The sequence below is a fragment of the Fukomys damarensis genome, unplaced genomic scaffold, assembly GCF_012274545.1.
Source record: "Fukomys damarensis isolate Sample0158 unplaced genomic scaffold, DMR_v1.0_HiC HiC_scaffold_20, whole genome shotgun sequence".
Classification (NCBI taxonomy): Eukaryota; Metazoa; Chordata; class Mammalia; order Rodentia; family Bathyergidae; genus Fukomys; species Fukomys damarensis.
Window position 1 is genome coordinate 43,219,065 of NW_022900932.1, and position 17,030 is coordinate 43,236,094.

The 17,030-nt window shown below is 37.5% G+C and overlaps 1 protein-coding gene across 1 annotated transcript in view; it reads left to right on the forward strand.

Annotated features, from left to right (window-relative positions):
* Plce1 (phospholipase C epsilon 1) overlaps positions 1–17,030 on the forward strand; it is a 226,551-nt gene that overhangs the window by 40,378 nt on the left and 169,143 nt on the right. The window contains 1 exon segment of the mRNA XM_033766342.1: positions 1,718–2,003. Within this exon segment, the coding sequence (XP_033622233.1) occupies positions 1,718–2,003 (286 nt within the window).

Here is a 17,030-nt window from a genome sequence, read left to right on the forward strand (position 1 = left end):
TCTTTCTTTCTTTCTTTCTTTCTTTCTTTCTTTCTTTCTTTCTTTCTTTCTTTCTTCTTTCTTTCTTTCTTTCTTTTTCTTTCTCTCTTTTCTTTCTGCAAGTGAGTGATCTGGTGGGAAAAGTAACCTCATTGTCACATGTTCCCTAATCATTATCATCTGCCACCACTCTGCACTCTTCAGCATTTTTCCAACAATCACCAGAACTGGTGTGACTGAGATACATTAATGTGACCAAGTGACCTGGTGAAGACTTGTGATACCTTTCTGGTTTCTTGTGATAGGTTATTAGCAATGATAGTAGCAGAGTTTCTTTCTTAGAACTCTTTTTTTCTTTTATCAATTACTTTTTATAATTCTTTTTCCTATTCATTAAGTTTATTGGTAAATTTTAGGTATACAATATGATGATATTCAATTTGTACCCTTATGTAATCTATCTTGTTTTTTTTTTATTTCCCCCATTCCCCTGCCCTCCTTTCAACCCCTCCACCCCTCCTTATTTATACAAAGACCGTTTCCGTGTTTTCATTTTCTAACATTAATTCCATTACCTTCTTTTGTTTTCCCTACCCCTCTCACTTCCCCTTCCCCTTTGCACCTTTTCTTCCTATTTCACATTATCTACTATACATTTTGATCCTTATTTACAATTTCAGTTTCTCACATCAGACTATTCAGTATTTACACATGTGTGTATTATTTATTTCACTTAAGAGTATGACCTCAGTTTGCATCCATTTAGCTATAAATGTCTCTAGTTTCTCATCCTTTATGGCTGAGTGGTACTCCATTTTATTTTTTTAAAACACCATGTCTTTATATAGTCTCCAGTTGATAGGCAGTTGGGCTGCTTCCAAGTTTTAGCTATTACAAACTGTGCTGTTTTGAACATGGGTACACATATATCACTGTGTTATGATTCTTTTTCATTCTTTGGGAAGATACCCAGCAGAGGAATAGATGGGTCAAATGGGACCTCTAATGCTAGTTCTTTGAGGTATCTCCATACTGATTTCCACAGTGGTTGTACCAGGGGACATAGTTGGGAACCTGTCCTAATAATCCAGTCTTACTGAGATCATTCTTAGTGAATTCAAGTCATAAATAGAGATGAAATCAGCACAATGACAGAGGTAGGGGAGGTACTGTCACCTCATTGAATGTAGGTGACAAAGAAGGAAGAGAAAAGAACATCCAGAGACTTTGATTTCAGCTGATGAATTGGACTATGCTGAAGAGAAAAATGGAGGAATCCTCCTTCCCCATGGCCCTCTCACCCTCTCTTCATTTAGAATTGATGCAGAGATTCCCAATGAATGCCAGGCTGAAGTGTTTCATGGAGGCACACATGGGACATTCAGAAGAGTCTGAAAGGATAAAAAAGAAAAGTTTGCTTTTGTCTCTCTGCAGAAGAACTTTGCTCCTCCGTGGAGGAGAAATTTGAGCCATGTATTTTTGGTTGGTACAACTTTAAGTGTTCTGTTTGATAGCAGAGTTGTTTGAATGGCCTATTTCATAACTATACATAGCTTTTCCAAATAAATGGTGTCTGTAGAATGTTCAGGTTAATGCATGAGTCCAGTGCTCAAATGTGTTTGTGCTTAGAGCGACTGAACCTTCTTTCTTAATAAGTCACCTTGGCATTTTGTCAACAAGTTAATTTGCTTTTCTAAGAAACTAGATTAATACTTCCTGTGCTTTGTGCTATTCACAGATCTACAATGCAGTGAGAAGAGAAGAAACAGAAGGTACAGTTGGATCTCTTCTCCATTTCTTCACAAAGCTCCTAGCCCCTGGGACAGTCCAGGCAAGGATTAGCTTTGGTCCGTGCTTGAAGCAGTGTATCCAAGATACTGTATGTGAGTTTCGTGCCACCCTCCAGAGGACTTCCATATCTCAGTACGTCACTGGTTCTCTCCTGGAGGCAACCACATCTTTAGGAGCAAGAAGTGGTCTTCTCAGTACTTTCGGAGGATCCACTGGACGAATGATGCTGAAAGGTAATGTTCAAAATGTCACTTTTAACTTTTCACCTTTGCTTTAGAGAAGAATCTAAGTTAACATTTATGCATCTCTTGATGGAAAATTGAGTTTGTGTATGAGCCACCTTAAGTCAAAATAACTACTTTGGGATAATACAAAAGACAGTCCCTATTAAAATTCTTTTAGGTTATAACATTCCAAACAGTAAGCACTAAGATGTTTGAAGTTTCTTTTTCAAAAGAAATGAATGGTTAAAATGCTGTCTATAATTTTTTAAAGTATTCAGGCAGGTGGCTTCTCCTAGTGGTATTCATGGCAGATGTCAGTACTGTGACAAGGTACTTATAAATAAGCATGGTCATGTGGTCACCTTGAAAACTACCAGTGGTTGGGAACAGAGTGAAACATAGATCTCCTTCAAACACAGAACCAGTATGTTGCTATTGACCAGAAAAAGTAAAGACTATATTCCAGTGACTCTTAACAAGATAGGTAGGCATAATGCTTAAATATAAAAGCCAGTGGACAATAGGGTCCTCAGCGTCTGTACAGCTATCACAAGCCACTTGGCTGACTTCCCTGGCAAGAAGCTACCAGCCAGACAGGGACGATGCAGAGATGCATTCCTTCCACTACCTGGGAGCTGCCAAGAGCTCCAGCTGATATCAGCAGTTTTTCTCAAGAAGAGTAGCTATTATCCCACCACAGCGAGCCCTGATCCCAGAGTCAGCAAGCCAGTGACCTTCCTCCTTGATCCTCAGCCTTTCCCATGCCGCCCATACACCTGCCAGCAGACCTAAGAGAGATGCCACCACCTCCTGGTTCTGTGTTGGTGACAGGTTGGTTTGTTTCATAAAATCCCCTTAACTTTTTGGCATTTTTTAAAAAAATGATGAAGAAAATCATACAATATGTAAACACCAATCCAAGAGACTAATGGGGAGAAACTTGATGTCATCTATTCAGTATACAAACTTTTAATGTCCTTCTTGTTTCTGTGTGCTAAGAAAATAAAAGAAAAACATAATTCCTGCCCTCAGGAGCTTACAATCTCTAGGTGGTAGACAGGTTTCCCTACACACGAGATCCAGTTTCCCCATTCTGATGCATTCTCCAGAGAATGGCAGGCTTGCGTTCTCTATCAGTGCTCTTCCAAGGAAGCTGAGCTCAGATTAGCATGAGGAATTTGTATTCCTTAAGTGCCTGTTACTGTATGCCAGGACCTCATCCTGGAAGCTCACCAACCTGGCTTATCAGATACCCACAATGGACAGCAGAGCTCATGTGTTATGGGAGATCCTATTGAAGTATTAAGTCAATTTAAGCTATTAACTAGAAGGCAGATTTTCATGCACCAAGTAATCAAAGAATACAGTAAAACTGCAAAGAGCCAAATTTGTGGAAGTGACTATAAGTGTTCAAAGGGTTTGAAGAAGGAGTTGATGTTCTATATGATGGCTTGTCTTGAAAAATGAGGCTTCAAATAAGCGAGTCAATCCAAGCTACTTTGTTTCTTCTCTGTGAATTTGCTAAAGGGACAGATCTCTAAGATCCCTAACCAAAGTAGGCATCTCTCGATTCTTCTACAGACCTATGGGAAGAAAGAAAGGTCCTTAGACTCTGTTTCTGTTTCTTTAATAGTAATTTAATCATGATTGCTCTTTGCCTTCCCTGTTCAGAGTACACCACAGATCAATATTCATAGCTAAGATACTCACCCAACCATCGCATAATTTATGATCTTTCAATTATCATTTTAAGCAAGAGTTGAGGGTTTCTTTAACATTCTGTTTTTATCTCTTTAATCGTTTCTAATGACTGTACAAGTTGGCTTGTTGTCGTCTTCTCTGGGCTTATTTCTGCAGCTCCTAGCTTGTTTTCCTAGAAACCATTTTCAACCTCAGTGTCTCTCCCAACTTCAGGGACTTCTTCAAAGTCTTTTTGTTCCATAGTTAAACATATCTTTCTTACTATGTAGTGGGGAAAAAATACAGTTAGAAAAACCAGGTAAGTTTCTGATCAGAAAAAAACATAAATATGTGCAGTGATGTTTCTGTTAATTAGCTTGACTGAGCCATCCCACAATGTAGATACATTTCAGAACATCATATTGCACACAGTAAATGTATACAGTTCTTTTAAATTAAAAAACAGATAGGATTTCCAAGTCACAAGATATGCACAGAATCTGTATAGTCAAGCTTGTGAGTCTTGAATTCTGATGGTCATGTGCCTGTATACTCTACTGGGCAATCTGGACGAAGTACTGGCTCTTATGATTTGGTTGGCCTTCTTTACTGTTCAGTATATATCTTTTGGCATAAATTTGGTTGATAGCTTTCAGCTCTGAATTGCTAGTGAAAGTCTGTGAGGAGTTTCTAAGACACGCTTTCCAATTTATAAGTGAATTGTGCTCTAGAAATTCCTTTCTCAGGAGCTGTTTAGAATTTACAATACTCGCCTGGGGAAACAGTATTAAAGGTGACTTGGTTCCCAGAGTCTAGTCTTTAAAAATCCCTTTAACTCATAACACAGGTAAAATTTTACATACTTATCATAAAATGAAGAGAGGCAACAGTACTATTGAAATGTTGAGCATCAGCCTCCAGTAAAAAAGCAATATAAGAGAGTTAAAAGATATTTTTGCTGCAGGGAAATACTATTAATTGAAGGTGAGTAAAGAGTTAATCTGGAGCCCGAGATTTAGCCCAGTGGTTCCCACTGCCTGCCTCACAAGTGCAAGGTCCTGAGTTCGATTCCTGATAGTGAAAAAAAAAAAGAATTAATGTAAAACTTTAATAGTGACTGAAAAGAATTTTTAGCCATTTCATGATTTTAGATGTTGGAAGCTGTAGTTCTTTGTTATAGTTATTTCTACTTTCAGACTCATATGAAAGAATCAGAAAATTATCCCAAGTATGTTTTTTTCTTTTTAAAAAATGAGATGCTTATAAATGAAATTAAGGACAAGAGGAGACAGCACATGATCTTAAAACTATTTCCCAGAGAGAAAGGGAAAGGAAAGGGTCAAAAGGATGACCTCTTCTATGGGAGAAATCATGTTTGAAGTCCATTAAATGGAATTGGGAAAGGTAGACAGAAAAGGGGGGAGACAAATCTTATGATTCCATTTATATGAGGCACTTATAATAGTAGAAATCATGGAGACAGAAAGTAGGATGGTGTGAAGAGCTAGGATAAAGGGGAAATGTGAGTTAGTGTTGAAGGATATCAAGTCTCAGTTTTTCAGGATGAGCATTCTGGAGATGGATAGTGATACAACCATGCAAATGTCTGTAATACCAATTAACTGTGTGCTTAGAAATGCTATGATGGGAAATTTTGTTTGTAGTTAGCCACAATGAAAAAGAAATGAAAGGAAAAAGAAGGTCTTTCATCCCAAGTCTATTATGAGGTTAGAAAGAACTGAGGAATTTGTCTCCTGAAAATGGTAAAGATCACAACTGTTCTGCAGTGAGTACAAATAGGGGGAAAGAATGCCCAGCCAGTTGATCATTATCCCCAGGTCAGGAGTTGGTAACTCAAAGCTTGATTGTCCAGAGTTTGCAGCTTTACAGTCTGTGGGGTGGTACAGGCAGACAACCAACAAATCAAAACATAAACTACCTGGTTTTCTGTATTCAGGGATACCAAGGATGGTCTTTGTATTAAGCTGAAAGTTCCCCAAATTATTAGAAACATTTTCTAATATCAAATATTGGATAGCCAGGTGTGCCTTTGATTACAAGAGTGTGCTATCTCCAGTGGAAAAACTGAGTTTACCCCATCTGGTAAGGGACTTCCACCAGTTTAATAGAGATATGCTTTTCTGACTTCCTGTTCTCTTCTTCCTCTTCCATTAACTTTGTCAGAATCCTGGGACTGGAATAATGTAGCAGCGACAGTCAGAAGAATTATTGACTTCAATAATCAAGAAAAAGCAAGATAGGGCTGGGGATTTAGCTCAGTGGTACCGCCACTTGCCTCAGAAGTGCAAGGGCCAGAGTTCGATCCCGGTACCAAAAAAAAAAAAAAAAAAAAAAAAAAAAAAGAAAGAAAGAAAGGAAAAAGCAAGATAAAGGGAAAGGAAAGAGAAAAAGTGAGATAATTAGATATAAAGAACTAAAATGAGAGGATTTTTCAAATAATGCAGCTAAGTGTTCTCAAATGTGCATATGTTACTAATGAACACAACATATTTGATGCATTAAACACAGTATTTTACTCCTCATATTCTGCTGAGTAAAATTTGTAAATTAACGGGTTAAATATTACATTAAGGGGTTAAATATTTCAATGCTTCGTTACCCATATTTAAATTGTGTAGTGGAAAATAAAACTCCACTGTTCACTTGTAACATGTTTAAGTATGTGTGATGTGTATAGAATAACTATATTGAAGCTTCTGGTAATATGTAGACTGTAATTTAGCATACTAATACGAAAACAAAATGTTCCTTAAACATTTAATATTCTTATTTGAAATTAGTGAATATTTTGCTTCTGATAGAAAAGTGTGATGATGTTCCAACTTTTTTTTTCACTGCACTAAGTATATCCTGTTTGTGTCTTTTTCTAAAATTAACAGGTTTAATATAAAAATAGAAATCACAGTCAAAATACATACACACATTTAAAATTAATTACTATACTTTATAAATAATTTAGTTTATAATAGCTGTCTTAGTTAACTTCCCTATAATCAAAATAATTACCCTTTACATGCCTACCAGACAAGGAAGGCACATGCATAGTTCTAATTCCAAGATTTGTTTATTTAAAGAAATACCATTATTTATTAGTTTTTGTCATGTTGAAATTATTTTGGAGTATTAAGTATGCTTTAATGTAATACTGTATTGTTTCTGTGTCACTTAATCAACTAAGAAATACTCACTGGTTGCCCAGTGTAGTCTTGTGCTATGTCACCTATGGAAAGAATGCAAAAGACTATATTTGGAAGTCTTCACCTTGTAAAATAGTATTTCTCATTCCAGAGGAACTGTAATATTAGGTTTCAGTCTACTGAAATAGCCCTTACCACCTAAAGAGAATCCATGGTGCATGCCTATAATCGCAGCACTTGGGAGGCTGAGGCAGGAGGATCCCTGTGAGTTGAGGATAGTCTGGGCTACACACTGAGTTCAAGGCCAGCCTGAACTACACAGTGAGACCTTGCCTCAAAAATCAAATAAAAAATTCATAAAGTGCTGAATTACTGAGTTGAAGTGGTATCAGGTCATAGATTCAGAAAGTTTGGTAGGCAAACCTGTCCGCCTTGGGGCCACAGGAGGCTAAGTGTCATCTAGGAGTGGGATTCCATACACAAGTATAAGTTTAGGGTTTCATTCTACTCCAGCTGTGACCCCAGGAGTGTGTCTCCATGACCAGATCTGACCTAAAGATGGCACTCCATGCCAAAGTGTGAATAGATCTAGCTTGAGAAGGGTGATTAGTTGAATTCAAATATTTTATTTTTCGTAGTTTTGCCCCTAGAAACTATCTTGTGAAAAATTCTGTCCTATATCTGAGTAAAAATGTTGACACAGAAGGGAAGGAGGGCTTGAGGAAAATAAATCAGATAATTAAGAAACGATTAAGCCTTAACCAGTGAATTCAGAAAGGTTATTGGTGAGGATGGCAATACAGGACAGGCACTGAGGGTTTCAAATAAAAATGTCAAGTCCTGATTACATAATCCAGAAATTCACTTGTAAGAGAGTTGTTTGAAATACTATACCCAAATCTAATCTAACAGTGCTTAGATTCCAAGGCTTTCCACAAAACTTGCTGAATATTAAAAGTGAAAAATAGTTCTAAAAGATAAATTTTCAGTATTGCCAATGTTCCAGAAAAACAAACTGGACTAAAAAATTGTTGTTAATCCTAAAAGAGGCAGACTTAATTAAAGAGGAAAAGAAGAGCTGGAATACCCCAGGGAAGTAAAAATATGTTTCAAATTAGAGGGTAAAGAGAGAAGCTTAAAAATAGTATTGGGGGAGGGATATGAAAAGAATTAAAATGTGTCATGTACATGTGCCAACTACCCACACTGAATGTAATTATTATATATCACAAATATGTACTAATAAAAAAAATAATACTGGCCTGGGAATTCAGCTCAGTGGCGCTGAGCTTGCCTCACAAGCGCAAGATCCTGAGTTTGATCCCTAGTAACCCCCCCCGAATAAAGAATAGTACTTAAAGCTGAAAAGATTACAATTTAAAAATAAAACCAAAAAATATAACTTAAAATAATTAGTAGAATGGGCCAAATTCCTCATCTTCTATCGAGGTGATTGAGTGCATGCCTTCTAAAAGGGAATATATAAAATAATAGGGAAAGTAAATATTTTTGAAAGTAAGGAGATCATTGCCAAAGAATAGGTCCAGAAACATGCAAAAGTAGTTACCTCCAAGAACAACTATTCACTTGTCATCTTCTACCCATTTATACTGTTGCAATTTTAATATATATATATATATATTTAATTTCTCTATATATTTCTATATTTTTTCACCCCACTAATAATTTTAATAGAAGGCATTTAGAGCCAATGTGAAAATTCTGGTAAACTCAAGCCCCTCATTTCCAAGATTCTCATTAGCAGCCATAATAAAGGCCACATTCAACTGAGAAAATGACAGAAAAGGGGAGTAGCCTTGTTGAAATAAAGTGAAGAGAGGAGCTCAGAATGAATAAGTGTTATTTTAGGCTGTTTTTGTTCTGTTGAGACTATCAGTCTCTGAGTGGGTTCATGGTTTAAAAAAATTTGCATCATTCTGTCTTAGGTTTGAGTCTTGACTTCAAATCTTTCAAGATGAAAATATTTACTTCTCTAGGCATCAGTTTTTGCATCTGTAGAATGAGAATATAACTTCCTCAAGTTGTTTTGAAGATTAAGCATAATAATGCAGATGAAGAACTTAGCATAATACCTGGTGTTTAATATATGTTCAGTAAATCTTGTGATGACGATGGTCATGCTAAGGGGGAAGACGGTGGTAAGGATGATTGCTGCCAGCCTTTATTACAGAATCTCTATTCATAATTCACAGGCCCTGCTATTAGCCCAGTCAGAGATACTTACAAGAAAGAAAAGTACCCTCTAGAGTTTTCCTGGTTGTGCTTCCAGAGTGCTAGCAACTTACAGATATCTGAGAGGAAATATCAAGTGGCTGGGGGCTGCTCCTGTGTAAATTCTTCAGTTAGATTTTCTTTAGTTCCCATACCTTCAACCATTCACTCAACCAATATTTTAAAAATATCTATTGTCAAGGACATAACAGCAAACAAAATGCAGTCTTTACTCTCAAAGAATATACCATTAATGGAGGAGATGGACAAGCAAACATTCAATTTTAGGATGGTATAAATGTTACAGTCGAAATAAGCAACAGAAGGGACAAGAAAAAAAAGAATAGAAGAAAAAGTGCAAGCAAGGTTTTTATAGATAAAGAGAGGAGGGGTTAAAGGAAAGGGAGGGGAATGGTGAAAAAACAAGCAAGATATATCATGTACAGGTACGAATTACCTATGATGAATGTTATCTTTATGTATATCTAAAATACCAATGAAAGAAAGAAAGAATATTTAGCCTAGAATCTTCTCAGTGAAATCTGAGGTTTCCAAAACCATGTTAAGAGCCTGGAGAAATGTGAACAGGTATTTAACCAGGGGAAACAAACCCTGATCTATATTATGAAGCTTCTGATATTCCTATTCAATTCTCTGCTGATATTATCTCTGTTCCCTCCAGAGTAGAAAAGATGTTCAGCATTAATCCTGGTACTAGAAGCTTTTTCTAAAATCTATGATTGGTATAAAATTTAGTTCAAATTAAAATTATTACCTTTTATGAAGTTGAATTTTCATTACAATAAAATTAAATAATTTTTCGGTACATGAAACTAATCCTTTCAAGTGTTTCTAAAGTGTTTATTTTTTTAAAGGACTAGAACTCATTTAAATGAGCTATGAACATTCTTGTCCATGGGAACTTTTATAGAACATAATAGAATATGCTTATAATCTGTTTATAATAACATGTAGGTAAGTAGCAAATATTTAAGAAAAAAGTCTCAAGATAGTCTGAGTCATTATTTAAACTTCTATTGGATTTGCATCTCTAAGAAATAATAAAGAATCCTGTAATATAGTTAAAGTTACAAAAGTAGTTTAAAGGTATTTTGTTTATGATGAACTGAATTCTAACATTTTACCATCTTCAGAAAAGTCTAAAATGTTTTGTCAACTGGAAATATACATTTATATATTTAGTACTTTAAGCCTTTTAAATTCCATATTTCATATGACAACAAATTTTAAATAAAAGTTTTCCATAATATTAACACCACAAGTGACTCCACAATACTCCTGAGGCTATTCCCATTACCAGAAGTACCCTGGGTACCAGTAATGTATATTTCCTCCCCTTAAGCAAACATTTAAAATCCACTTCAAACATATTTTTATAGATAATCTGGGAATATGGATGGGAAAGAAGAGTACAGGAAGTTTCAGAGACCCTGGAAACTAATAAAGTCTAGGCTGGTGGGCTACCAACTCTAGAAACAAAATCTTTAACTAGAGTGTATAAGCTAGTAGGGGAAAAGCCAGTTTTTGATTCTGTCTGATTCCCAAACTCATGTTCCTAACCTGTAGGAAACATTCCAGATTATCAGGGATCCTGTACCTTATACAGGGTGCACGCACACACGTTTGTGTGTGTGTGTGTGTGTGTGTTTGTACATGTAGTACAACATGGAATCTCTAATTTCAATGCAAGTTCATCTAACTAGAAAAGTGATCATTTTCCCACATACCTGCTGCCTCCTTGTCCTAAAGACCTCTGAAGATCTCAAGACTAGCAGAGCACATGTAGGCACCTACAAGGTCACTTAGGGATCTTCCCATCTACATCTGCAGAAATGTGTCACAGAGCCAGTCTGCAAGTATTCCCCAATGGACTAAGTCAATGAATTCTGTAAAAGAAGCCATACAGTTTGTGGCCCACAGATTAGGGCTCAGAAAATACTTGTTGAATGAATATGAATGCATGAATTCTTTCATACAGGCCCAGGCTACACAATTACCTGTACTAAAACCAGGAAGAAACATTTGTCCTGTGAACATCACCAACATCAAAAGTTAGTTTATTAGCAGCGTGACTATTTTTTAAGCATAGTCACTAGGCTGGTCCCAGCCCAGCCCACTATGTGACTGAAAGTAGGTGGAAGAGGCAGACCTCCTGAGAGCCATGTGAAAAATATTTACACCTGTGATTTTTCTTTGGACCAGGCCCAATTGGGAGTTATTAATTGGCCACCATGAGGCAGACAGCCATGAAATGATTGTCTCTTATCTGTTTCTGTGGTCACCCTAAATGCTTACATGTCCCTCAGCCAGTTGGCAAGTGCTCTTGGGAGTTTTATTTTTGTAAACAGTTGACAAAAGAGAAAATGAAAAGGAGGAGGATGACCCCAGTGTCTGCATTAGCCCTGCTTTAGAGGTCTTAGGTCTGTTCCTCGAACAGAGGGGTGAGGGTGCCTCTGCTTGGCAGTCCTTAAGCCAGGAGAAGAGCTTCAGGAAGATTGTCTTCTCTATGGTTGTCACACACCAGCACATCAAGATGAGGCCTCTAATGAGAATGAGGAGATTCTCTTACTTCACAAATACGTACTGAATACCTGTACTACCAGGGACAAGGAGAAGAGAGACATTGTTCTTGCTCGCTTAAGAGTATAAAAGCCAGTAGGGAATTGAGCAGCCACAAGAATAAATGACAAACTATTGCTGTGGTACCTGCTACAAGGGAGATAGACAAGGCTTGTGAGACCATCATAAAAGTCTTTCCTGGAGCAATAACTGAGAGCTATAGGATCTGTTTTGACTTTGCTTTTTTCATTCCTGATTGCATGGATCTGAGCCTTTTCTTTCCTTTTTTTGATAAGATTAATTAGGGTTTGTCAATTTTATTTATTCTTTCAAAAAAGCTCTTTGTTTCGTTTATTTTTTGTATCATTTTCTTAGTTTCCATTGCATTAATTTCTGCTTGGATCTTTATAATTTCCTCTCTTGTTCGAGCTTTGGGTTTTTCTTGCTCTTGTTTTTCTAGAAGTCTAAGTTTCATCATTAGGTTGTTTATTTGAGCCCGCTCTGTTTTCCTAGTGTGGGCATCCAATGTTATGAATTTTCCCTGTAGAACTGCTTTCATTGTGTCCCATAGATTCTTGTATGTTGTATTGGCATTTTCATTTAATTGTAAAAACTGTCTAATTTCTTCTTTAATTTCCTCTGTAATCCATTGATTGTTTAGGAGAGTGTTGTTCATTTTCCATGTGCTTGTGAAGTTCCTACAGTTTCTTGTGCTGTTGATCTCCAGCTTGATCAAACTATGATCTGATAATATACCAGGGGATGACTTCAATTCTTTTGCATTTATTCAGACCTGTTCTGTGAGCCAATATGTGGTCTATCTTGGAGAATGATCCATGTGCAACCAAAAAGAATGTATATTCTGATTTTGTGGGGTGGAATACTCTGTAGACATCTGTTAAGTCCATGTGTTCCAAAGCTTGGTTCAGTTCTATTATTTCATTGTTGATTTTCTGCCTAGTTGATCTGTCAATTCATGATAGTGGTGTATTTAAATCCCCCACTAAAATTGTATTAGTGTTTATTTGGTTTTTCATGTTACTTAATATTTGTTTTATATAGTTGAGGGCATTTGTATTTGGTGCATATATGTTTATGATTGTCATCTCTTCTTCTTGAATTGTTCCCTTTACAAGGATGTAGTGGCCTTCTTTGTCTCTCTTAATTAGGTTTGGTTTGAAATTTACTTTGAGAAAAAGATTGCTACCCCTGCTTTTTTCTGGGATCCTGATGTGTGCAGAATTGTTTTCCATCCTTTCACTTTCAGTCTATGGGCTTTCTTTTGCACTAGGTGTGTTTCTTGTAAACAACATATTGTTGGATTTTGCTTCTTAATCCATTCTGCCAGTCTATTTCTCTTGATTGGTGAATTGAGGCCATTAACATTGATGGTTATAACTGATATGTTCTGACTTATTGTCATATTATTGTCCTTTTGTTGCCTCTTTTTATTTTTTCTCCCCTCTTCTTTTAGTTTCTTGCCTTGCCTATTTGATTTGGTCTGTTGGCCTATGAATTCTTAACAGTTTATTTGGCTTTGTCTCCTCCAGATTTAAAAACTATGCAGCTACCAAATGACAGTGCCAACTACCTACCGAAGGCCTTTAGATAGACCCTCTGTAGAGTAACTCTAACTGCTGATCACAACTACTACCCTCTTCAGCTGGAAGTAGCCAGAGCTGTCTTCGCCCTTTGCCCCCTTATAGTAGTTAGGGGTACTTCTTCAGAGTGGGGAATATTGCAGATATGTAAGTTAATTAGATATCTTATAGGCAGTCAGGGCCACCCTCAAGTACCAGCACAGCAAGGAGCCAACAGGGAGGACAATAAAGACATTCACTGAAGGCCAGAATTGTGAAAGGAGAGAAACTGCTATACTTTTGTGCTTCCCTTGGGGATAAATAACAGTGATTGATATTCTAAATAGGTTTCAATCACCAGGGTGGGGGGGCCAAGGTCTTAACCCAGCCTTTCCAGGAAATATCCCTGACCCACCCTTACTAAAAATCCTTGTACACTTGCTATGTGACTTGCTCCCCCATTTGATTCCCATTTAGTCAATATTACCTGGGTGACTGTACTTGTAATCTTATTGGTTGGTCATGGTTTTGCCCTACCTCATGCATGTAATTTTCCATTGGGTCTTATGGCTTTGTCCCACTTTGTACCCACCTCACCATGTGGCTTTGCTGTATAAAACATCTTGTCAAAGTGGGGTGAGAGGGCAACCCACTTTCCAGTCCCCCTTCTGTCTCTCTTAGACAAAAGCTTTCTTTCCCTCAATAAATATTTCCTACTCAAGAAAGAAAGAAAGAAGGAAAGGACCAATCTTGAATATTCAGCATCACTAGCAGAAAATGAAGTGTAATAAAAACTACAGTGGGTGAAGAATGGAGGCATTTTTACTACCACACAGAACCATTGTAAAATATCATCATGCTTGTGTCAAGAGGTAGATACAGCTAACCCTCGCCAGAGTTAGAGCAGTTGTGTGCTCTTGGCACGGTCAGCCGAGCCTGCATGGCTATGACTGAGGCCTCCTTGGGCTTACATAAAGCATAGATCTTGCCCAAATGAGGAAAACCTTTAGGGATGTAAAAACCATTAGGGATCCTTAGCCCTGACTTGAACCAAGCCGAATAAACAAACCCCTGCCCAAATTGGAACTCCCTGGACTCCTTTCAGAGTTATCCAAAGGGAAGGGCTGGAGCCCTCTAGGGTCTTCGTGTGGGTTAATTTCTTGTTTCAGCTGCTTAGCCCCAGTGGGACTACACGTGCTTCACTTTATCCTATTTTGAAATGTCTTCAGTTCAGTTGCAAATCTATAGGTGGTCTGTATTCTGAACCTATAACGTACAATATGGGTTTTTGGTTTTTGTTTTGTTTTGGTTTTGGTTTTTGCAAATTAAATGTTAAAGCCCAGTTAGATCTATTGTAAATATGTTACATATTCTGGAACTTGGTTGGAAAAGTTCCAGAAAGCATTCACATTTTCCATGGATAGGGTCTTGTTAAGCTCCCAACCTCAATTTCTCTTTTCAGTGTCCTTTGTCACTCTTTCTCTCTTAATAGCTTTAAATTCTGTATATGCAGACTATAATTTTGTATCTCTCTCCTCATAACAGTTAAGTAGTATCATTTTCAAACTCTTTTTTATCCCATCTTTTCAAAATGAGGGGAGGCAATTAGAAAGTTATGAATTTGGTAAATCACTTTAGTGTCTGTGGTGTCTAGACACCATGCTAGGCACTGTGTGGGGACAGAAAAGAAAGCTAGACTGAAGAATAAAGTAATTCCTTAATTCTCTGATGTTCATAATCTATTAAAAAATGGAGGTGAGTATTGAGATAGGAAATTAAGGCACAGAGCAGCTAACAAGTGAGCTATAGATGATTACAGGAGTTCACAGAAGCATGCTTTGAACTATTCTGAAGCTGGACTCAAGCCCTTCCCCTGCCTCTGATCTACCTCTAGGAAATACAGTACAGTACAGCGCAAATTTGTTGTGAACAAGTGGTTACGTTGTATGGCACACACAAGGCAAAGAATGTGGCGTTTATTGACAGAAAAAGCGAAATCCCAGACCTACCACATAAATACTCCAAGATCTGGAGCAAGTTACTTAATTCCTGTCTTCCTAAATATCATCACTGAACTGTAAAATAAGCAATAAGACTTGTCTGATAATTATAATGGGATAAAATTAATGAATATAAAACAGTTAAAACATTGTACCTCTAAAAAGTAGAGGTGAAGCAAAGAAGACATTCAGGTACCAACAATAGCTTGTCTGTAGGACAGGTCTCAGGAAAGGGTTGGGGGATCCAGGTTCTGTAGGAGGAGGAACATGAAGTATCTGTGAGTAATGAAGCTGAAAGGAACAGCCTGGTCTTGGGACATTTGGAGCTGGGTTGATCTGTGGGTTAAGGCAAACCTCAGGAAGATTGGGACCCAGAACAGCAGCTCTCCCTCACTCTTGCTTCAGGGTTTGTTTCTCCTATCCACACCTGGCCTTTACCACAATCCCAAGGTGTATTACCCACAGAAGGCAGCTAACCTACCCTAGCAGATCCGTCTACTTTTCCCCTAGCTTAGCTAGATAATGCACAGGCAAATCCCTTTTCTCTTTCTCTATCTCAGCCATAAGAAAGTTGAAATTTTTAATGCAAAGTTTTCCTTTCAAAAGAAAATAGAGAAAGGTTGGAAGGAAGGGTGGATAGGAATAAGGGAGAGATGAAGGAGAAGAGAAGGGAAGGGAAGGATACACAGGTGCACTGAAACAGACCTTCACCAAAGCCCAAATCTACTGCTCTGTTTATCAAAAGCCGGTCACAGATCAACCTTGTGAGTAGATTTCATGGGTAGGACTTCCTCTTAACATTTTCTTTCTTGCTTTTGCCTGGTGAGATTAAGCCTACATCTGAGAAGAGTCTGCTGCTATGGTTACCATGTGCCTTCTAGAACCTTCTAACTTCTCCATAGAAAGCTGCAGTTTTTTATCATTTGGCTCGGTTTGTTCTGCTCTGCCTTGAGTGTAATCTTTAGCCCAGAAGGTGGCTTCAAAGGTTTGCTGTGGTCAATTTACTCAGCATATTTGAATCAGTCTTTGAACTCTGAAGCATTGATTTGAGCTAGTCGAGTTTACAGAAAACTGATTTCTGTACTGAAGTACATATGAATTCCTAGTTTCTGGGACTACATGCAGCTCAGTCATTGTAAGTAACAACAATATTTACTGTTTATTGAATCATGCACCATTTGCCATGTACGATTCTAAGTGGTTCACAACACTAACACTCTTGCAACTGCAAGTGTAGACCCATGACTAGCAAGAATCTCTGACTTCTCCTAAAACCCTAAAGAAAATCTGCTTGCTTTTTGTAAAATAAACCTCCGGATGAAAACCTGTGTTTGAGTCCTTTCTGTGTCACTTAGGAACTGTTCAACTTTAATCTTTTCTCTCCTGCCTTTTGTCATCAGTCCCTTTGTCTCAGTCAGTTTCACGATCAGCTTTAAAATACGCCACATCCCTTCCATCGGTAAAATGTTCGGAGTTTTTTTTTTGGTGCCTGGGATCTGCAGTCAACAACTATAAAATACACTCAGAAAGGCCAGAAGGGATTTCTGATTATTGCTTTGGGAGCAGGGATGGCTGGATGGGTCCTTTCAGGTAACAAGATTACTGAATAATTAGATATAATCTGCCAGCTGTCAGAAAATATAATCTCATATTTTTATATTTATATCTGTAAGTGTAGACAAAAAGGAAATTACCCTAAAAGAAATAACAGACTTGAGTGGAGTAAAAGGACCATATGTCTTATGTGTATTATTGACCTATGCACTTATGCACACGTACATATCAACACACGTCCCACTTGTATGG